General features: G+C 42.4%; 1 protein-coding gene across 1 annotated transcript in view; it reads left to right on the top strand.

The window, feature by feature from the left end:
- Positions 1 to 24,569, top strand: part of LOC134948917 (vascular endothelial growth factor receptor kdr-like) — a 334,002-nt gene that overhangs the window by 157,602 nt on the left and 151,831 nt on the right. Inside the window, exons 8-9 of the mRNA XM_063937198.1 lie at positions 996 to 1,113; positions 2,818 to 2,993. Coding sequence (XP_063793268.1) covers positions 996 to 1,113; positions 2,818 to 2,993 — 294 coding nt within the window. The remainder of the gene's footprint in view (positions 1 to 995; positions 1,114 to 2,817; positions 2,994 to 24,569) is intronic.

Below are 24,569 nucleotides of genomic sequence, written 5' to 3'. Positions count from 1 at the left end.
GGCTGAGGAAGAGCAAACCATTGCATTTTGGGTCTTATCTATCTTGTCCTTGAAGTAGGAAGCAAGATCTTGTGCATTGGGTTACGGACTATTGGTCGACAGTCATTAGATTGACCCCATATGGTCAACAGACACAAGATCGACATGGAAAAAAAAGATCGATATAGACAAAGGTCGACATATGAAAGATCGACACGTGAAAAGGTCGACAGGTTCAAAAGGTTGACAGCTTCATATGGTCAACACATCTTTTTTTTTCTGTCCTTGACTGTACATGCCACGAATAATAACTTTTAGTAACCTTGCTGCGAGAGAAGCGAGACACCGTGCCTGAAGTGGGGTGATCGAATGCATTTCAACAATTGGTGGTCCCAGATGGCAAAACTATCCACACTTACCCCAAAAATGCAATTAAAAGTGTTGACCTTTTTTGTGTCGACCATTGTCATGTCGGCCTTTTCGACCCTATTGACCTTTTTGTACCTGTTGACCTTTTTCAATGTTGACCTTTCTTATGTCTCCCATGAGAATCTCCTTTTTTTCCCTACCTTTCTTATGTCGACCTTTTGTCTATGTCGACCTAGTGCTTGTCGACCATATGGAGTCGACCTAATGACTGTAGACCTAATACATGTATATCTTCTATACCACACCCTTGTGCATTGATAGTGGCTGGTGGGTTGGGTGAAGGATGGTTAAGAAGTGATTGAAAGGTATTAAAAAGTCGCTTGGGATTAGAGGCTTGATGGGAGATTGGAAATATGTTTGTTTGGCAGTGTCCAGGGCATTGCAATAGAAGTCATATAAGTGAGGAAGTCGCTTGGAGTATGAGATTTATGCCACTGATATTATACTTTACATGAGAGGATAGCATTTATTCCAGTGTCACTAATTGTTATATTCATATCACATTCAATGTGAAGTTCAAAACTGGTTCAGGATATGTGTGATATTTTGTGTTTTATATAAGGTTTGTTGTTGGTTTTTCTTTTTAGAAATGCCTTTCCTTCACATACATCCGCAAAAGGAGCAAGTGTACAAAGGATTAAAGGGTGAAAAGGAGCTGACATTGTCTGTTAAAGTGAAGGCTTTCCCTCCGCCATTGACCATCTGGTGAGTTACTGTTACACTATCTAAATGTCTAAATTTACAGTATGTGAGGTTACGGAGAACTCTAATTAAACTTAGCTAGATAAATGTTTTGCAATCTTATAAAGCAAAACTTGAAACAAGAACTAAAAACACATAATGCACAACTCCTGTTGGGAGTTGATCAAACCTTCCAAAGATATGTTAAAGACTACTGGGGGGAAATGGATCATACCTTGGAGAGAGATAAAGCGGAGAGAGAGAGATAAAGTGCATAGATACATAGAATTTGACAGCAGATAAGATCCACTTTGGCTCATCTAGTCTGCCCTTTTTTAACCTTTAGGTAACCTCAGTCCTATTTGTTTCTTAATTCTTTGTAAATATATTATTATATCTATCCCAAGCATGTTTAAATTGATCTGCTGTATTAGCATAGTTGCCAACCCTCCCTCATTCTGCAGGAGACTCCCTGAAACAGTATAATTATCCCTCACTCCCTGAATAGACCCATCAATCTCCCTGATTGCACCTTATCCCCATTATGCAGCTGTTACATTCTTGGGGGGGGGGAATAAATCAGAGACACATACATTCAAATAGGCTCATCAGTGCCATTTCTCTGCACTGATGAGTTATAAGGCACAGTTATAAGGCACTAGTTAAATGCACTAGTTATAAGGCACAATGATCCCAATGGCTACATGCATATTAAATAAGGTTTCTCATGGCCACTTACAGTATATGGAACCTCTTGAAAAGCACAATACACAAACAAGTCCTGAAAAATGTCAGTGTCTTTTCTTCAACTAATAGATCTTACTAAGTTTGGGGCTTATGTACATTTGGATATAAGTCATTTTTATGACATGCCTCTCAGATGTAGCAGTACACATCCGTGCTGATAGGTGCTACTTTCACAATCTCCCTGAAATGCTTTTTCAAAAGTAGGCATGTACTGTATGTGTATTAGCCTCTACCACCTCTGACGGGATGCTATCATCATTATTACAGTACGTTCCAGGGAGTAAGAACCAATTTGTATGGGAAAATCAGGAAATAAAAAATAAATAAAGTCTACAGCTGGCCTTGGCATCCTGTGGCTCTCCAGCTGTTGTGGAACTACAAGTTCCAGCATGCTTTAACAGTTGGTCATTGGGAGGGTTTGCAGGGACTTGTAACTTTACAACAGCTGAAGAGCCACAGGTTGGCCAGGCCTGGTCCACAGTATATCCCAGTTTCTAGTAAACATCATGATGATTCTACTATAACTGTGTATCTGCCTGGAAAAGTATTAAGAGAAATATTGTGTCTGTGATATATCCATATTTACTAAGTAAATGCGAGTATTATTAGCACAGCCAAGAAAGGAGGGTGTGTGTGTGGGGGGATGGGGCCTTTGATAAATACTGCCCTGGGAGATAGCCAGACATGAGCATAAAGAGGGTTGTTAGAGTAATGCACACATCACCAAATTATGTTAAGTGGAAGGATTTATTAATGTAAACTGTGGTTCTAAAAAGCAAACAAAAAGAACGGCATCTGAGAGATGAGACAGCATGCTCCAGGAATTAGAGACAGCTGGCCAGAACTGTTTGTATTTTTGTTTTATTGCTTTTCTTTCCATCAGTTAGAGTAAATAACCTATGACAGAAGTATTACTTCCAAAAATTAGCTTCAATTACATTTCCTAACCTCATGTTTTTTTTCCTGTTCTGTTGTACGCAGGTACAAAGATGGGAAACAAATAGAAAAGGGCCATTCCTGCTACAAAGCAAAGTCAGAAACGTACAGCTTGGCTATAAGGAACTTAGCAGAAAAGGATTCTGGGGTTTACACCATATTGCTTACCAATGCCGAACACAATCTGCAAGCCAGCTTTAATTTCACTGTGGATGTCCAAGGTAAGAGCTGACTGTATTACCCCAATAATCCACATGTTTTACAGCATGTTATACTGTGAAACAGGGATTTTCAAGGAGTAGAGCTGACATCAGCAACTGTACATAGGGGAAAATTCAGACCTGATCGTAGCAGCAAATGTGTTAGCAGTTGGGCAAAACCATGGGGGTAATTCCAAGTTGATCGCAGCAGGATTTTTGATAGCAACTGGGCAAAACCATGGCCCTCATTCTGAGTTGATCGCAGCAGCAAGAAAGTTAGCAATTGGGCAAAACCATGTGCACTGCAGGGGAAGCAGATATATCATGTGCAGAGAGAGTTAGATTTGGGTGAGTTATTTTGTTTCTGTGCAGGGTAAATACTGGCTGCTTTATTTTTACACTGCAAATTAGATTGCAGATTGAACACACCCCACCCAAATCTAACTCTCTCTGCACATGTTATATCTACCCCTCCTGCAGTGCACATGGTTTTGCCCAATTGCTAACTTTCTTGCTGCTGCGATCAACTCAGAATGAGGGCCCATGTGCACTGCAGGGGAGGCAGATATAACATGTGCAGAGAGAGTTAGATTTGGGTGGGTTATATTGTTTCTGTGCAGGGTAAATACTGGCTGCTTTATTTTTACACTGCAAATTAGATTGCAGATTGAACACACCACACCCAAATCTAACTCTTTCTGCACATGTTATATCTGCCTCCCCTGCAGTGCACATGGTTTTGCCCAGTTGCTATCAAAAATCCTGCTGCGATCAACTTGGAATTACCCCCCATGTGCACTGCAGAGTGGGCAGATATAACATGTGCGGAGAGAGTTAGATTTGGGTGGGGTGTGTTCAAACTGAAATCTAAATTGCAGTGTAAAAATAAAGCAGCCAGTATTTACCCTGCACAGAAATAAAATAACCCACCCAAATCGAACTCTCTCTGCACATGTTACATCTGCTCCACCTACAGTGCACATTCAGACCTGATCGTAGCAGCAAATTTGTTAGCAAGCGATTTTTGCACTGCTGCGATCAGATAGTCGCTGCCTACTGGGGGAGTGTACATTAGCTGTGCAAGTGTGCGAATGCATGTGTAGCAGAGCTGCACAAACAGAACTTGTGCAGTCTCTGCGCAGCCCAGGACTTATAAAGCCGCTGCGATCACTTCAGCCTGTCCGGGACCGGAATTGACGTCAGGAACCCTCCCTGATCGCCCGTGCGAATGCATTCTTCGCACAAAGCCATCGCTGAGCGGCGATGCGCTTTGTACCGTGCTACGCGCCTGTGCATTACGGTGCATATGCATGCGCAGTTTAGACCTGATCGCCGGCCTAGCGATCAGGTCTTAATTAGCCCCCATGTGCAGTGTAGGGGGGGCAGTTGTAACATGTGCAGAGAGAGTTAGATCTGGGTGGGGTGTGTTTAAACTGAAATCTAAATTGCAATGTAAAAATAAACCAGTATTTACCCTGCACAGAAACAATATAATCCACCCAAATCTAACTCTCTCTGCACATGTTATATCTGCCCCCCCCCCCCCCCCCCCCCACACACACACACACACACACACACACACACACACACACACACACACACAGTGCACATGGTTTTGTCCATCTGCTAACAAATTTGCTGCAATGATCAACTCTGAATTACCCCCATGGTTTTGCCCAACTGCTAACAAGTTTGCTGCTGCGATCTATATACACATTTTAGAGACATATACGGTAGCTTGGTGCAACATTTCATGCATCGTATTATCATTGCCTCTTGGCAGCATCATTTCCCAGAGTTCACTTTGGTTCTCTTTGGTAACTTCACAAAATTCAGATCCAAACCTAATGTTATTACTTATAAGCAACTTTATTAAAGGTCACTATCAGCGTTATCGACTGCCTTACAATAAATCCAAATGTAAAAGGTTTTGCTTCTGTCATTTACTCATCTGTAGTCAGTTTTCAATATAAAGCAGTGTGCCCAAACTGTGTGCCTAGGCACCCTGAGGTTGGTGGGCCAGGTTCAAATCAAATTATTTATGGTCAAAGTGATAGGTAAAACCAGTGCTAGATGCTGCCAATCATAAAACATGTGGACAATCAGAAGAACAACTCTGTCCTCCCCCTCATAATTGAATCTAAGGATGACAGGTAGGCACAATTTACTTAATTTAATATTGTTTTCTAAAATGTATCAATAAAAAACTTTTATCTAGGAGTGACATGAAAAAAATGTTAAATCTCTAGGGCGCTGTGTTTCAAGAAAGTTTGGGAACCATTGATATAAAGTTATGGTCCATGAATACTTCTTAACTGGATACTTGCCTATTCTCCTAGAACAGTTGGGAGACTCCAGAATTGTGGCGGAGTTCTCCCAGCATCCAAAAATAAAATATGTATGTATGTCTGTCATACTGTAATGATCAGCTGATCAGTAACTGAGAGAGAATAGAATCCTAAAACTGGAACAAATTTAATGGATAGGACAATGACATGACAAGAGAAGTCAGGATACAGAAACAACAGAGAATATCTGACATGCCTGAGGTAGGAATTAGACAAGAATGACACCCAGTCCACTACCAGAGAACTGATTTTCTGCTATTAGCATGATCTTTGTCCTGAGATATAGTACTTGGATGCCCCCAAGATTTGAATAGAACTAGCAACACTGCTGCATCAAGGCTAGCTGGGAGTTACTGAATTAGGACAGGGAAGATTAACAACAACACCTGAAAAACGGGTTCACTACGGCTGACCGGCGGTCGGGCTCCCGGCGACCAGCATACCGGCGCCGGGAGCCCGACCGCCGGCTTACCGACAGTGTGGCGAGCGCAAATGAGCTCGCCACGCTACGGGCACGGTGGCGCGCTACGCGCGCCACACTATTTTATTCTCCCTCTATGGGGGTCGTGGATCCCCACGAGGGAAAATAAGTGTCGGTATGCCGGCTGTCGGGCTCCCGGCGCCGGTATACTGAGCGCCGGGAGCCCGACCGCCGGCATACAGAAGACCACCCCTGAAAAACTGCAGTCAAGGGGTAATCAGTGCTGCAGGATACACAAGATAGACAGGATGGAGAGTGGGAAAGACACTGGATAAAATAGTCACAGTCTATGACAAGAATGCAGCAAGCACAGGTGAAAGTATACGGATACAGACCACAAAAATACTCCACCAACCTACATGTAGTATATATGGCTTGTTATATTGTACTATGTGGAGGTTGCTAGAAATTCAGGGCAGAAAGCAGACAATAAACACAACATGAGAAGCACAATAGCACATTCTCCACTTGATAATGAGACTTAGAAGCAGAGATCCTGAGATAAATCTCAAGCAGAACTTTATACATAAAGGCTGGGACAAAGATGGATGTTGATTGTTTTTGGCTCAAGGTTAACTTACTGTAGACAGATAGGAATGAAGCAGAGAAGCTCCAAGAATTGTTCAGTTTGTGAACAAATGTGAAATATATCATCTTTGTCCATCTCTGGCATGTGTTAGATATGGCCGATCTGATCATGACCATCATAGTGAAAATGTTGTTATTCTTGATGACTAAAGATATCAGAGGTTGACAAAGATGATGATATTGTTCACAGTTGTTTGTACAAATATTCATACTGCTCATATAATAAATATTGTTATGTTGCTATTCACTTGTGAGCAGAGCCAGATTAGACCCCTCAGGGGGAAGACATCAGGGGCGAGTGCTTCCCCCCCCCTAGGTACTTTGTACCTGTCCATTATTGCAGTGCAGTGGCAGTAGAACATCATAGAAACATAGAATTTCATGGCAGATAAGAACCACTTGACCCAATCTTTTCTTTCCCTTTTTAACTTTACTGTTATCTCAAACCCCATTACATCCTTAGTGCTTTGTAAGGATACCCTTATGTCTATCCCATGCATGTTTAAATTGCTCTGCTGTATAAACCTGTACAACCTATGATGGAAGGCTATTCCACTTGTCCACAACCCTTTCTGTGAAATAAGTTTTCCTCAAGTTTCACTTGAACCTACCTCCCCCCAGTGTCAGTGCAAGTTCTCATGTTCTAATAGTTTTCTTCCATTGAAAAATGTCTCCCTTCTGTACCTTGTAAAAACCCTTGATATGTTTAAACATTTCTGTCATGTCCCCCATTTACAGTATCTTATCTGCTCCAAACTATACATATTAACTTAAGATCTTTTAGGGGTCTATTTACTAAGCATTGGATGGAGATAAAGTTGACAGAGATAAAGTACCAGCCAATCAGATTCTAACTGTCATGTCACATGCTAGGTTTGAAAAATGACAGTTAGGAGCTGATTGGCTGGTACTTTATTTCCGTCCACTTTATCTCCATCCAAGGCTCAATAAATAGACCCCTAGTCTTCTCTGTTCATTTCTGTGATGTAGGCCATGTACTGTTTTAGATGCCCTTCTTTGTACAGTTTCTAATGTATCAATATCCTTCTGGAGATATGGCCTCCAGGACTGAACACAGTATTCTAGATGAGGCTGTACCAATGACCCATACAGTGTTATTATTATTACTACTTACTTTCTTCTACTGATTCCTCTCCCTATGCAACCATGCATCTGACTTGCCTTCCTCATTGCTTTGTTACATTGGTCACTTGCCTTTAAGTCACCGCAAATAGTGACACCTAGATCCTAGAACTCATGCAGGGAGAGAAAAGACTGCCTGGACCCTCCGCAGCCGAGCACATGCAGTCTCCTCTCTCCCTGCCCACTGTGCCACTGCATAGCTATACAGCGACCAGCGGTAGTGGACAGGTAAGAAGTGTTATGGAGGGAGGGGGTAGAACCGGCCCTGACTTAAGTGCCCCAGCTTATCAGGTCATGTTGGGCTGGAGTAATGTTATGATTAATACAATTTAATAATAATCTTGTTCTGACCGTGTTATGAGGGTTTTATGTCTGTGTTTGATAGAATTGTATATATCATGTCCACTGGTAAGCTTACGAGTTACAGATATGAATTTGACCACACTGAAGGGTACTACCACTTTGGATAAGTGTAGGTGTGCCATGCAGAACATTAAAGATTGTCCTGGATATACAGCCTAATTCAGCATGAATCGCTATTCAGTGAAATTGCAAATTGAGCGATTTTTGAACGACTGCGGATGCTTAGCATTTGCATTGCGTACATGTGAGGGGTAATAGTGATAGAAAATGCATACAGATCGTAATCGCAATGTAGCCGCTGTTTGACTGACAAAAAGCCGGCTTTTCTGGGTCGTAAACCTGCCTTTTTCTGGGTGTGTCAGAAAAAACGCAGGCGTGTCCAGGCGTTTTTAGGGAAGGGTCTCTGACGTCAGCGAAGACCACTTCCAGGCCGTCTCAGTTGCAGATTAGTGGCAGCATCAGACCTACTTACATTTGCTCAGACTGCAAAGTTTCTTCGATGTTCCGGGAATTGTGTATGAATTTGCGATGCATTTGCAATTTTGCACGGAGCGTTTGTTCTTTCTGTCAGGGCGGCGCCTTTCTACTCGCAGACAACTGCAATTTTTCTGAATAGCGATCTATGCTGAATTAGGCCCCACCCATAATTGAAATAGGGAAGACGCATGTGTCAAAAAGGGGTGTGGCCACTCAATAGTACCCCATTTCAAATTACACCACACAGTAGTGTCACTCACATTACACAGCACAGTAATGTCCGTTATTCAGGTTATGCTACACAGTCATGCCCCTTATACACATTATGCCACAGAGTAGTGCATATATACCAGTCCAATGACTGCTGGCACCCCTATGCTTTTTTCATCTGCTCTGGTGTCCTGACCAGTGATACATATCCTTCCAAAAAAGAGACTGGCACTGAGGAGACTGTTGAGAATGTTAAATGTATTGCACCAATATCAACGTTTCTGGAGTATAAGCCCCGTCGTCCGTCTACCTGTTTTGCTATATGAAGCTTATACCCTCGAAATGTTGATATTGGGGCAATACATTTAACATTCTCAACAGTCTCCTGAGTGCCAGTGCTCTCCTACAGGGTATGTGCCCCCCAAATATGCAGGCAGGAAAGAACAGGTGGCACTCGAAAACTCCAAAATAGTGAAGGAAAGGAAGAACATCCCCGAACATAAATGAATGAAAGCACGCTGTTGGGACATTATTGTGGATTCTGGTGACGCCTGTGTGTATATATATATATATATATATATACACACACATATATGTATATATATATATCATTCTGTGACTTCCACACACAGCCAAATCTCTCCCAGGATGTACTCTGTGAGACTTATTGAGGAAGTCGCATCATTTATATCTTTGTGATTGTCAAACCAGCCACATACTTCTTGAGTTTCATTTTACATGGGTCAACATCTGAATCAGAAATAGTCTTGATTATAAGAGTTGGATACCACATTTTAGGCAGTTTGCAAAAACGCCGACATACGGTTGTCAGCACTCCTATGAAGGACTGTAACCAATAGTTTCCCTAGGCGGCTCTATAAGTAATTATGTCTAATTAGTTTTTAAGGTAGTTTGTAAAAACACCATTATCTAACAGATTATACTTCTAAGAAGGACCATCATTTAAGCTCCCATCAGGAGCCCCTATATAAGAGCTCCATCTACTAAGTCCCGATATAGGAGATTTTGATTATTCTTATATTTGAGGTTATGATCCTTTATATATAAACTCATCGAGAGCAAATTAGCCCTTTTTCCCCATATTCGTTACCCCTGATGAAGTCGATAACACGAAACGCGTTGCTTTTGTCAGTCAGAAAATCGCAACCTAATTTGTGAAGATACTCCCTTTCGAGCTCGCACCTTGCAAAAGGTGAGGGAGTATCTAGAATCCATCTAACAAACGTGTTGGTTGTATATTTTTTTGGTTGTATTTTATTGATACAATTTTAAACTTATTCTTATAAAACTACATGATGAACTGTGTATAAAAATTCATGTGTTCAAATGTACGTTATTAAAATAACTTTTTACTAATTGGCCGTTGGCCTCTTGTTTGGGTGACTTCGGTGAGGGGTGTCTGTTACAGGTCCCCAGACTTAAACATCCTCCAGTCTACATTCCTACGAAATTAACGCTGGAAGAATTTTGTAATTACATCTCACTTTAGCGCACTTGGGAATTTGTGTTTTTCATATATATATATATATATATATATATACATACACATAATTACATATATACATGCACATAATATACATAATTCTTGCAATTTTAGAGGCAGCAGCTGAACCCCTCCCCCCCCCCCCCCCCCTCCCGTACTTCCTCACCTGCTGTGGCAGCCAGCAATGGACTCAGCAAGCAGCAGCAGCGGCCGCTGTAATTGGCGCCGGCGTATGGCACTGCACCACTCTACTAACAAGAAACTCTACATGAACTACACCTCCCAGCAGCCCTGGGAATCATCGCTAGAACCAGTGCAAAACCACAATGGACTTTGCAGCCGTACGATGTGTGTGCGCATTGCGGTGCCCACGCATGCGCAGATTAGCTGTTTTTTTTACACTGATCACTGCGCAGCGAGCAACGGCAGCTAGCGATCAACTCGGAATGACCCCCATTATGGCAAGCCTACAGCTTTAATTGATATCTTAGACACCGGTAAATCTACACTATAGTAATAGTTTAATAGTAATCCCAGCCTGGGTCTGCCTGGGTCTCATAATTTTAAATGGCACAAACCTGTCTTTATTTAAGGATTTACTTAATCAGGAACTGTGCACATTTACTTGTCAGATGTGAAGAAGGAAGAAATTAATATTTTTGAAAGTTTATTAAACCTGACATTTTCACACCAAGGAATTTAGATTGAAAACTATGACATATTATACAGATGGGTGTAGTTAGCAAAGATTTAATTTCTTCACCTCAAAATACTGTAGCTTTGTTTACATGGAAATGAATCAGAAGTTAGGTAACAGATGCTGCCATAGTTTGTGATTTCAGTCTGATTAATACACAAAACCTCTTTTTTTGCGCTGAGGTATACTGGAACAGACCTTTTTCCTTACACTACATGTAACAAAATTCCTAACATGTTGGTCAAATAAATTAAAACATTTTAGTGTTTTCAATTCAAAGGCATCATATTACATTTTTTGTTGTTGTAAAGTATTAATTAATTAATTAATTAATTAACAAAATGAATGCTATGAACCTATCACACAGCTGTCCCTTGTAGGGTTATTCTTTTTTGCCATCAAGGTAGATGCTAACCAGGGGAAAGTAAACAGGAGGACAGTACTGAATGGGATTTTGGAGGGCTCTGCCACACTGCCGTGTGAACTGTATTGTTCGTGAGCTAAACGTTTGGGGGCATTACTCCTAACTCGCCACCACTGCATAGGATATTGTATGGGTGGTTAGAGGAGAGCAGAGGGGGTAAGGGGCAGCCCAGTGCTGAGCCACCCCCTGTACTGATCCTGAAATGACCCATTAGGAGTTATGGTGATGTAACCGATTAATGCAGTAAAGAATGAAAAAGACATATACTGTAAGGCATGAGTCACATGCAAAGCGGCTGTAATTGCAGATGGCTGCGGAAGTCAGATCTATTACTTATACTAACGCTAGTATCTGTGCGGCTTTAAGTGGACACTTTAAGTGGACACCACCCACTGTCTTCTGCCTACAGCCACAAATCTCATCTTTATTATCACCACTCACACCACTGCATGAGATCTGTCAGAAATGGATAAATGCTAATAGCACGAAACTCTAGCTACATGCCCATGACACAACCATAACACTCCCATGACACTCCCATGATACTCCTATGACACACCAATGATACTCCCATGACACTCTTATGACACTTCCATGACACTTCCATGACACTCGTATGACACTCCCGTGACACTTCCATGACACTCTTATGACACTCCAATGATACTCCCATGACACTCTTATGACACTTCCATGACACTCTTATGACATTCCCATCACACTCTTATGACACTTCCATGACACTCTTATGACACACCAATGATACTCCCATGACACTCTTATGACACTCCCATGACACATCCATGACACTCTTATGACACTCCCATGGCACTTTTATGACACTCCCATGACACTTCCATGACACTCTTATGACACTACAATGATACGCCCATTACACTCTTATGACACTTCCATGACACTTCTATTAAACGCTTATGACACTCCCATGACACTCTTATGACACACCAATGATACTGCCATGACAGTTATGACACTTCCATGACACTCTTATGACACTCCCATGACACTTTTACGACACTCCCATGACACTTTCACAACACTCTTATGACACTCCAATGATATTCCAATGACACTCTTATGACACTCCCATGACACTCTTATGACACTCCCATGACACTTCCATGACACTCTTATGACACTCCCATGACAATTCCATGACACTCTTATGACACTCCCATGACAATTCCATGACACTCTTATGACAATCCCATGACACTCTTACGACACTTCCATGACACTCTTATGACACTCCAATGATTCTCCCATGACACTGTTATGACACTCCCATCAGACTTCCATGACACTCCAGTGATACTTCCATGACACTCTCTTGACACTTTTATGAAACTCCCATGACACTCCATTGACACTCTCATGACAATCCCATGATACTCCCATGATATTCCTATGACACTCTTATGACACTCCCATGACACTTCCATGACACTCATGACACTCCCATGACACTCTTACGATACTCCCATGAAATTTCAATGACACTCTTATGACACTCCAATGATACTCCCATGACACTCTTATGACACTCCCATGACACTTCCATGACACTCTTATGACACTCCAATGATACTCCCATGACACTCTTATGACACTCGCATTACACTTCCATGACACTCTTATGACACTTTCATGACACTCTTATGACACTCTTATGACACTTCCATGACACTCTTATGACACACCAATGATACTCCCATGAAACTCTTATGACACTCCCATGACACTCTTATGACACTCCAATGATACTCTCTTGACACTCTTATGATACTCCCATGACACTCCATTGACACTCTCATGACACTTTCTTGACACTCCCATGATATTCCTATGATACTCCCATGACATTCCCCCGAAGACTGATCTCTTGCGTGCAACCACAATACTGCCACTCAGTTGCTACCCACAAATGCCCTTTTCATGGACAGAAATATCTGTCCAACATATGTCTAAGAGATACAAAAATTTATAAATTAGCTAAGATTCACCATGTGAGACTGTACATGGACATACATGTGCATATGAATCAGGCCTGTAGTTACAGTATAAAACAAGTATATAAGTAGATGTGATATATAGTTGTGTTTGTCACTCTCTGGCACAGCCGTAACTAACCTTTTTGGTGCCCAGTGCCAGAGAGAGAATTTGCACCCCCCACCCCCCATTTTTCCATAAGGCGCATGACTCGTGGGGAGGGGGCATGACAACATTGATCCCAGAGAAAGCCCATGGTATGATGCCCCTTCCCACATTTTATTACGTGTCAAATAGAATTCTCTAGCTTAGATGTATCTACCTTTCTCTGCAAGGGCAGATAGCTTAATGAATAGTTTGTATGACTGCAATGCCACATGCAATGGGTTCGAATCCCAGTTATTTCAGCAACTTGAAATGTAATAAAAGACAGTGTGACTCAATAACAAAGAAATCTCAAGTTGAGTTCATGATTGTTGAATAGGTTTTAGCGACAGAAGGGGTCTGGGTAGGAGACAAGGGTGGTCAGGAGATGCTGGTCTTCAAAAAGGTGGAAATCTGAAAGGGAAAGTAATTAAAACAAATAATTGACAAGTGCCACCAACAGCACCCCCTACCCTGCAACGCTATGTGCTGTGCCCCTTCCGCACACACCTAGTTACGGCCCTGCTCTCTGGCATGGATGAGGAATGTCCTAATATGGCCACAAGAGGATATTATCTTTGACTAGTTTTTTCAGCAGTTTACAATGATTAGATTATATATTACAGATGTTTACAGACATACTTATGTAATACATATTACACATTTATTACTTTTACTCCTAGGAACATATGCCTTATATTAAGTTTTAAAATAAGTGTTTTCATTTCTGGGATTCTGTTCTACATTTAATATAATGTAGCTAGACTGGCCAGAATGTGGCTGTTAGGCAGTGGAGCAAATTAGAAGCCAAAAAAACAAGCAAACACATTCTTTATGATATGCAGGCAATGCCGCTGCGCAAGCACATTATTGGATGCTTTCCTTTGAATCGAAAACCCTAAATAGTTAACAAGCCAGTGAGTTCCGCCTATATACAGGTGTGCAGGACATGGTGTGCCTACAGTCCAGATTTTGTATCAGTTGTTCTAAGTAAAGGGCGCCAAAAAATGAGGATGAACAGTACCTGTTCCAATTAACCCTAAATCTGTTTTTAACTGCCACAGATGTGAAATGGGAAAACAACAGATTGTGGCATGAACATCCAAGCACTTTACTCCCATAAGGGACATAAAACCTGTAAACGTTCCTGTTTCAGATTAAGCCCGGATTGAATCATGCACCACTTCCCTGGCAAAACATCTCCAGAGTTTATGGAATGTGGAGCGATGAGACTCCTAGTTACAAAGGACAGATTTAATGGGTTTACTTAGTGAGAACAGAATGATATGGAGCCTGCACATGAAAATGGTCGCTGTTTCTGCACTTTGCCTTGGCTAAGTAATATTATTAGTAGAGATATGCACAGTCCCCTGTGTTTTGGTTTTGTTCTACTGCAATTCATCATTGTGTTTTGGCATAAACATCCTCAAGGGTTTTGGTTTGGATTCTGTTTTTGGTTTGGTAAAAAAGAAATCAATTACATCGATTACATTAATGAAAATCAACAAAAAACAGCTAAAATTATGTAATTATTGCAATCTAAAATCTGAAATTCACATTTGAAATCTGAGTTCTAAACCGAACTGGGACTCAGTTCAGATCAGACCTCCACAAAATTCGTGTGGATTTGGAATCCTTGAGAAGTGAACAGAATAATCTAGAATTATTTGGCTAACCCCGTAAATCCAGCCTAATGGATTTTTATGTTGGGTGAATCTAAGCCTTAAAACTATGTGCCATAAATACATGACAGATAGAAATGCACAGATGTGCACCTAGGGGTACATTTACTTGGAGTCAATTGCAATATGACAGGCATCAGCGACAGGTTACAGTAACAAAAAACAAATGAACCGTATTTATTATTAGTGATGTGCACCGGAAATTTTTCGGGTTTTGTGTTTTGGATTTGGATTCGGTTCTGCGGCCGTGTTTTGGATTCGGACGCGTTTTGGCAAAACCTCCCTGAAATTTTTTTTGTCGGATTCGGGTGTGTTTTGGATTCGGGTGTTTTTTTTTACAAAAAACCCTCAAAAACAGCTTAAATCATAGAATTTGGGGGTCATTTTGATCCCATAGTATTATAAACCTCAATAACCATAATTTCCACTCATTTTCAGTCTATTCTGAACACCTCACAATATTATTTTTAGTCCTAAAATTTGCACCGAGGTCGCTGGATGACTAAGCTAAGCGACCCAAGTGGCTGACACAAACACCTGGCCCATCTAGGAGTGGCACTGCAGTGTCAGACAGGATGGCACTTAAAAAAATAGTCCCCAAACAGCACATGATGCAAAGAACAAAAGAGGCGCAATGAGGTAGCTGTGTGACTAAGCTAAGCGACCCAAGTGGCCGACACAAACACCTGGCCCATCTAGGAGTGGCACTGCAATGTCAGACAGGATGGCACTTCAAAAAAATAGTCCCCAAACAGCACATGATGCAAAGAAAAAAAGAGGCGCAATGAGGTAGCTATGTGACTAAGCTAAGCAACCCAAGTGGCTGACACAAACACCTGGCCCATCTAGGAGTGGCACTGCAGTGTCAGACAGGATGGCAGATTTAAAAAATAGTCCCCAAACAGCACATGATGCAAAGAAAAAAAGAGGTGCACCAAGGTCGCTGGATGGCTAAGCTAAGCGACCCAATTGACCGACACAAACAACTGGCCCATCTAGGAGTGGCACTGCAGTGTCAGACAGGATGGCAGATTTAAAAAATAGTCCCCAAACAGCACATGATGCAAAGAAAAAAAGAGGCGCAATGAGGTAGCTGTGTGACTAAGCTAAGCGACCCAAGTGGCCGACACAAACACCTGGCCCATCTAGGAGTGGCACTGCAGTGTCAGACAGGATGGCAGATTTAAAAAATAGTCCCCAAACAGCACATGATGCAAAGAAAAAAAGAGGTGCACCAAGGTCGCTGGATGGCTAAGCTAAGCGACCCAAGTGGCCGACAGAAACACCTGGCCCATCTAGGAGTGGCATTGCAGTGTCAGACAGGATGGCAGATTTAAAAAATAGTCCAGAAACAGCAAATGATGCAAAGAAAAAAAAGAGGTGCACCAAGGTCGCTGGATGGCTAAGCTAAGCGACCCAAGTGGCCGACACAAACACCTGGCCCATCTAGGAGTGGCACTGATGTGTCAGACAGGATGGCAGATTTAAAAAATAGTCCCCAAACAGCACATGATGCAAAGAAAAAAAGAGGCGCAATGAGGTAGCTGTGTGACTAAGCTAAGCGACCCAAGTGGCCGACACAAACACCTGGCCCATCTAGGAGTGGCACTGCAGTGTCAGACAGGATGGCACTTCCAAAAATAGTCCCCAAACAGCACATGATGCAAAGAAAAATGAAAGAAAAAAGAGGTAAAGGCATCGCAACTGACACAATTGGACTCTCCTTGGGGATTTGTGATTTAGAAGAACGCACAGTTCTTTGCTGTGCTTTTGCCATCTTAACTCTTTTAAGTTTTCTAGCAGGAGGATGAGTGCTTCTATCCTCGTGTGAAGCTGAACCACTAGCCTTGAACATAGGCCAGGCCCTCAGCCGTTCCTTGCCACTCCGTGTCGTAAATGGCACATTGGCAAGTTTACGCTTCTCCTCAGACGATTTTGATTTAGATTTTTGGGTCATTTTACTGAGCTTTATTTTTTTGAATTTTACATGCTCTCTACTATGACATTGGGCAACGGCCTTGGCAGACGACGTTGATGGCATTTCATCGTCTCGGCCATGACTAGTGGCAGCAGCTTCAGCACGAGGTGGAAGTGGATCTTGATCTTTCCCTATTTTACCCTCCACATTTTTGTTCTCCATTTTTTAATGTGTGGAATTATATGCCAGTAATATATCAATAGCAATGGCCTACTACTATATATACTGCGCACAACTGAAATGCACCACAGGTATGGATGGATAGTATACTTGACGACACAGAGGTAGGTAGAGCAGTGGCCTACTGTACCGCATTGCTATATATTATATACTGGTGGTCAGCAAACTGTGCAAAACTGCAATGCACCACAGGTATGGATGGATACTAGTATACTTGATGACACAGAGGTAGGTAGAGCAGTGGCCTACTGTACCATACTGCTATATAGTATATACTGGTGGTCAGCAAACTGTGCAAAACTGAAATGCACCACAGGTATTGATAGATAGTATACTTGACGACACAGAGGTAGGTAGAGCAGTGGCCTACTGCACCGTACTGCTATATATTATATACTGGTGGTCAGCAAACTGTGCAAAACTGAAATGCACCACAGGTATTGATGGATAGTATACTTGACGACACAGAGGTAGGTAGAGCAGTGGCCTACTGTACCGTAATGCTATATAGTATATACTTGTGGTCAGCAAACTGTGCAAAACTGAAATGCACCACAGGTATGGATGGATAGTATACTTGACAACACAGAGGTAGGTAGAGCAGTGGCGTACTGTACAGTACTGCTATATATTATATACTGGTGGTCAGCAAACTGTGCAAAACTGAAATGCACCACAGGTATTGATGGATAGTATACTTGACGACACAGAGGTAGGTAGAGCAGTGGCCTACTGTACCGTAATGCTATATAGTATATACTGGTGGTCAGCAAACTGTGCAAAACTGAAATGCACCACAGGAATGGTTGGATAGTATACTTGACGACACAGAGGTACTGTAGGTAGAGCAGTGGCCTACTGTACCGTACTGCTATATATTATATACTGGTGGTCAGCAAACTGTGCAAAACTGAAATGCACCACAGGTATGGATGGATAGTATACTTGACGACACAGAGGTAGGTAGAGCAGTGGCCTACTGTACCGTACTGCTATATAGTATATACTGGTGGTCAGCAAACTGTGCAAAACTGAAATGCACCACAGGTATGGATGGATAGTATACTTGACGACACAGAGGTAGGTAGAGCAGTGGCCTACTGTACCGTACTGCTATATATTATATACTGGTGGTCAGCAAACTGTGCAATACTGAAATGCACCACAGGTATGGATGGATAGTATACTTGACGACATAGAGGTAGGCAGAGCAGTGGCCTACTGTACCGTACTGCTATATAGTATATACCGGTGGTCAGCAAACTGTGCAAAACTGAAATGCACCACAGGTATGGATGGATAGTATTATTGACGACACAGAGGTAGGTAGAGCAGTGGCCTACTGTACCGTACTGCTATATATTATATACTGGTGGTCAGCAAACTGTGCAAAACTGAAATGCACCACAGGTATGGATGGATAGTATACTTGACAACAGAGAGGTAGGTAGAGAAGAGGCCTACTGTACCGTACTGCTATATAGTATATACTGGTGGTCAGCAAACTGTGCAAAACTGAAATGCACCACAGTTATGGATGGATAGTATACTTGACGACTCAGAGGTAGGTAGAGCAGTGGCCTACTGTACCGTACTGCTATATAGTATATACTGGTGGTCAGCAAACTGTTCAAAACTGAAATGCACCACAGGTATGGATGGATACTAGTATACTTGACGACACAGAGGTAGGTAGAGCAGTGGCCTACTGTACCAAACTGCTATATAGTATATACCGGTGGTCAGCAAACTGTGCAAAACTGAAATGCACCACAGGTATGGATGGATAGTATACTTGACGACACAGAGGTAGGTAGAGCAGTGGCCTACTGTACCGTACTGCTATATATTATATACTGGTGGTCAGCAAACTGTGCAAAACTGAAATGCACCACAGGTATTGATGGATAGTATACTTGACGACACATAGGTAGGTAGAGCAGTGGCCTACTGTACCATAATGCTATATAGTATATACTGGTGGTCAGCAAACTGTGCAAAACTGAAATGCACCACAGGTATGGTTGGATAGTATACCTGACGACACAGAGGTAGGTAGAGCAGTGGCCTACTGTACCGTACTGCTATATATTATATACTGGTGGTCAGCAAACTGTGCAAAACTGAAATGCACCACAGGTATGGATGGATAGTATACTTGACGACACAGAGGTAGGTAGAGCAGTGGCCTACTGTACCGTACTGCTATATAGTATATACTGGTGGTCAGCAAACTGTGCAAAACTGAAATGCACCACAGGTATGGATGGATAGTATACTTGACGACACAGAGGTAGGTAGAGCAGTGGCCTACTGTACCGTACTGCTATATAGTATATACTGGTGGTCAGCAAACTGTTCAAAACTGAAATGCACCACAGGTATGGATGGATACTAGTATACTTGACGACACAGAGGTAGGTAGAGCAGTGGCCTACTGTACCAAACTGCTATATAGTATATACCGGTGGTCAGCAAACTGTGCAAAACTGAAATGCACCACAGGTATGGATGGATAGTATACTTGACGACACAGAGGTAGGTAGAGCAGTGGCCTACTGTACCATACTGCTATATATTATATACTGGTGGTCAGCAAACTGTGCAAAACTGAAATGCACCACAGGTATTGATGGATAGTATACTTGACGACACATAGGTAGGTAGAGCAGTGGCCTACTGTACCGTAATGCTGTATAGTATATACTGGTGGTCAGCAAACTGTGCAAAACTGAAATGCACCACAGGTATGGTTGGATAGTATACTTGACGACACAGAGGTAGGTAGAGCAGTGGCCTACTGTACCGTACTGCTATATATTATATACTGGTGGTCAGCAAACTGTGCAAAACTGAAATGCACCACAGGTATGGATGGATAGTATACTTGACGACACAGTGGTAGGTAGAGCAGTGGCCTACTGTACCGTACTGCTATATAGTATATACTGGTGGTCAGCAAACTGTGCAAAATTGAAATGCACCACAGGTATGGATGGATAGTATACTTGACGACACAGAGGTAGGTAGAGCAGTGGCCTACTGTACCGTACTGCTATATATTATATACTGGTGGTCAGCAAACTGTGCAATACTGAAATGCACCACAGGTATGGATGGATAGTATACTTGACGACATAGAGGTAGGTAGAGCAGTGGCCTACTGTACCGTACTGCTATATAGTATATACCGGTGGTCAGCAAACTGTGCAAAACTGAAATGCACCACAGGTATGGATGGATAGTATTCTTGACGACACAGAGGTAGGTAGAGCAGTGGCCTACTGTACCGTACTGCTATATATTATATACTGGTGGTCAGCAAACTGTGCAAAACTGAAATGCACCACAGGTATGGATGGATAGTATATTTGACAACACAGAGGTAGGTAGAGCAGAGGCCTACTGTACCGTACTGCTATATAGTATATACTGGTGGTCAGCAAACTGTGCAAAACTGAAATGCACCACAGGTATGGATGGATAGTATACTTGACGACACAGAGGTAGGTAGAGCAGTGGCCTACTGTACCGTACTGCTATATAGTATATACTGGTGGTCAGCAAACTGTGCAAAACTGAAATGCACCACAGGTATGAATGGTTAGTATACTTGACGACACAGAGGTAGGTAGAGCAGTGGCCTACTGTACCGTACTGCTATATATTATATACTGGTGGTCAGCAAACTGTGCAAAACTGAAATGCACCACAGGTATGGATGGATAGTATACTTGACGACACAGTGGTAGGTAGAGCAGTGGCCTACTGTACCAAACTGCTATATAGTATATACTGGTGGTCAGCAAACTGTGCAAAATTGAAATGCACCACAGGTATGGATGGATAGTATACTTGACGACACAGAGGTAGGTAGAGCAGTGGCCTACTGTACCGTACTGCTATATATTATATACTGGTGGTCAGCAAACTGTGCAATACTGAAATGCACCACAGGTATGGATGGATAGTATACTTGACGACATAGAGGTAGGTAGAGCAGTGGCCTACTGTACCGTACTGCTATATAGTATATACCGGTGGTCAGCAAACTGTGCAAAACTGAAATGCACCACAGGTATGGATGGATAGTATTCTTGCTGACACAGAGGTAGGTAGAGCAGTGGCCTACTGTACCGTACTGCTATATATTATATACTGGTGGTCAGCAAACTGTGCAAAACTGAAATGCACCACAGGTATGGATGGATAGTATATTTGACAACACAGAGGTAGGTAGAGCAGAGGCCTACTGTACCGTACTGCTATATAGTATATACTGGTGGTCAGCAAACTGTGCAAAACTGAAATGCACCACAGGTATGGATGGATAGTATACTTGACGACACAGAGGTAGGTAGAGCAGTGGCCTTCTCTACCGTACTGCTATATATTATATACTGGTGGTCAGCAAACTGTGCAAAACTGAAATGCACCACAGGTATGGATGGATAGTATACTTGACGACACAGAGGTAGGTAGAGCAGTGGCCTACTGTACCGTACTGCTATATAGTATATACTGGTGGTCAGCAAACTGTGCAAAACTGAAATGCACCACAGGTATGGATGGATAGTATACTTGACGACACAGAGGTAGGTAGAGCAGTGGCCTACTGTACCGTACTGCTATATAGTATATACTGGTGGTCATCAAACTGTGCAAAACTGAAATGCACCACAGGTATGGATGGATAGTATACTTGACGACACGGAGGTAGGTAGAGCAGTGGACTACTGTACCGTACTGCTATATATATAGTTATACTGGTGGTCAGCAAAATTTTGCACTGTCCTCCTACTATATACTACAATGCAGCACAGATATGGAGCGTTTTTCAGGCAGAGAACGTATAATACTGGTGGTCACTGGTCACTGGTCAGCAAAACTCTGCACTGTCTTCCTACAATATAATACTGCTGGTCCCCAGTCCCCACAATAAAGCAATTAGCACACTGAGCACAGATGTTTGCAGCACACTGAGCACAGTCAGATATGGAGCGTTTTTCAGGTAGAGAACGTAGATATTTGCACTTGCAGCACACTGAGCACAGATATTTGCAGCACACTGAGCACAGATATTTGCAGCACAATTTGCTGCCTACTGAACATAGAAACTGAGAGGACGCCATCCACGTCCTCTCACGATCATCTCCAATGCACGAGTGAAAAATGGTGGCGACGCGCGGCTCCTTATATAGAATACGAATCTCGCGAGAATCCGACCGCGGGATGATGACATTCGGGCGCGCTCGGGTTAACTGAGCAAGGCGGGAGGATCCGAGTCTGCCTCGGACCCGTGTAAAATGGGTGAAGTTCGGGGGGGTTCGGATCCCGAGGATCCGAACCCGCTCATCACTATTTATTATGTATTTGCAGTGTCGGACTGGAGTATGAAGGGCCCACCGGGGGGAATGCAGTGATAGGGGCCCATACTTAGGGGTGTGGCCAGCCTACAAAGGGGGTGTGGCCAGCCTCCACAGAGGCTTGAAATGTACAATAGTCTTGTGCAGTGTAATGCAACATATCTACCATGTATAATACAATTGCACAGTCTGGAACCTGATCCTTAGAGGAAGGAGTGGGCCCTCAGGCAGCTGGGTCTACCGGTGGTTTCCCCTGTACCCCTGTGGGCCAGTCCGACCCTGTGTTTTTGTTTTAATCATTTTAGGAGCCCCTATCATACATGTCTCCTACTCTCCTTGCTATAATGTCACCAGCTCTGGCTAGTGCAGCTAACAGCTGGTTGTTGAAAAATAGGATGGACCTCAAGCCTTTCTCCACCGTATTTTTCAATACCAGCCTAGGCTGAGAGGCCTGGAGCTGATTAGCATTTTTTGGGGGACCCCATACTGTTTTTTTTTAAATGTATACATTTTTTTAAGTTTTTACACATTAAAGCCTACACAGATCCTAGTGATGTGTGCAGTGCTTAACACAAACAGGTCTATTATTTTGGTGGCTTTGCAGTTGGCTAAACCCACTGCATAGTAAATGCATTGTTTCTATATGTGTACTGTTACAAAAAAGTAATACTGAGCTGATGATCAATTGCATTCTAAAGTCACTTTTCTCTGAAGTTTAGCCTTTATGAAATCAGCGGACTGCAATTCTGATGAAAAATGCGAAACTGACAGTAAATATACCCACTAGATTCAGGTTGTCTTATAGAGGATATGGTGCATTCAGTACCACCCTGCAGAAATCTACCATTACCATCCTCCCCTGGGAGGGACATAGCTAGACATTTGTGGGCACCATAGCAACATTTGTGAGCAGAAGGGCAAAAGCTCACTTGATCTTGATTTTCAGTATGAATATAGACTGTGAAACGGGGGCCTCACGATCCTTCTGGCTTTTTAGGTTTTAAGCAGGAGATGTCAGAAAAGTAACCTTTTGTACCCCTTGTACCGTCCAATGGTAAAAACATGGGGTAGACATGGAAGACAGGCTCCGCCCCCTCTCCTTAGCTGTATTCCCCACGGTGTCCCATAATGACATGATGGCCTAGGCGACACGCGGCCAAGCGCTCCCAGCTACACGCAGGCAGCGTGTCACCGCCTCAGCCAGATAGGAAACTTTCCAGCTATACAGTGCCTCAACCCAATCGTGGACACCAATACCGCCGCAGAGTGGAGGGTAAGCAGTGCCCCTATGAGTGCCACGATGGGTTACTAAGTGGTTATGTAAATCTCTCAATATTACATTATATGGAATAAACTGGCACAGAAATATCACCAGAAGAAAGTTTCACTATCTTAAAAGGACTGTGTTGACATATATACCCAGGGACATTTCTGTCTATCTAACCAAACTAATTATTAACATCAATATAACAAAATCCCTGGAGGGATTAACAGTTACTAACAACCAGGACTGTATACTGGGACTGATTACTGGTCCAACTAACTAACCAGCTAACCAATTAAGCATGCATGCTTTAAATTAATTATAAGTCCAATTGGCTAATGCGGGGGTATCTATTGAATTTCATGCAGTGATTATAAGTATGATACTAATTATTCTGCGATTTCCAGCATGATGTTTTTATATCTATGAATGTTTATTTAGTTTGCTGTTCTTTTAATAAAAATATATTTTATTTACCAAACCAGCAGCCTAATTAACCACTTTTGAATATTTGTGCGCTCATACGTTTTAAATTTGTGTATAGGGACAGTTCCCTTTGTTCAGGAGGACTTCCAGATCCTCCTTGTGTGAGCTGCAATTACTATTTAAATTTGATAGTACAAACTTAGCGCCTAATATATATTATTTATATGTCTGTAAACTGTAAAGGAATCAGTTCATGATTGAATTTCCAGGTTAGACTGTTCATATATCTCAGCTTTATCTCATTTCCCTAAG

This window comes from Pseudophryne corroboree, chromosome 8 (genome assembly GCF_028390025.1).
Source record: "Pseudophryne corroboree isolate aPseCor3 chromosome 8, aPseCor3.hap2, whole genome shotgun sequence".
Taxonomy (NCBI): Eukaryota; Metazoa; Chordata; class Amphibia; order Anura; family Myobatrachidae; genus Pseudophryne; species Pseudophryne corroboree.
The sequence above is the reverse complement of the archived record's forward strand: the minus strand, read 5'-3'. Positions and strand labels throughout refer to the sequence as shown.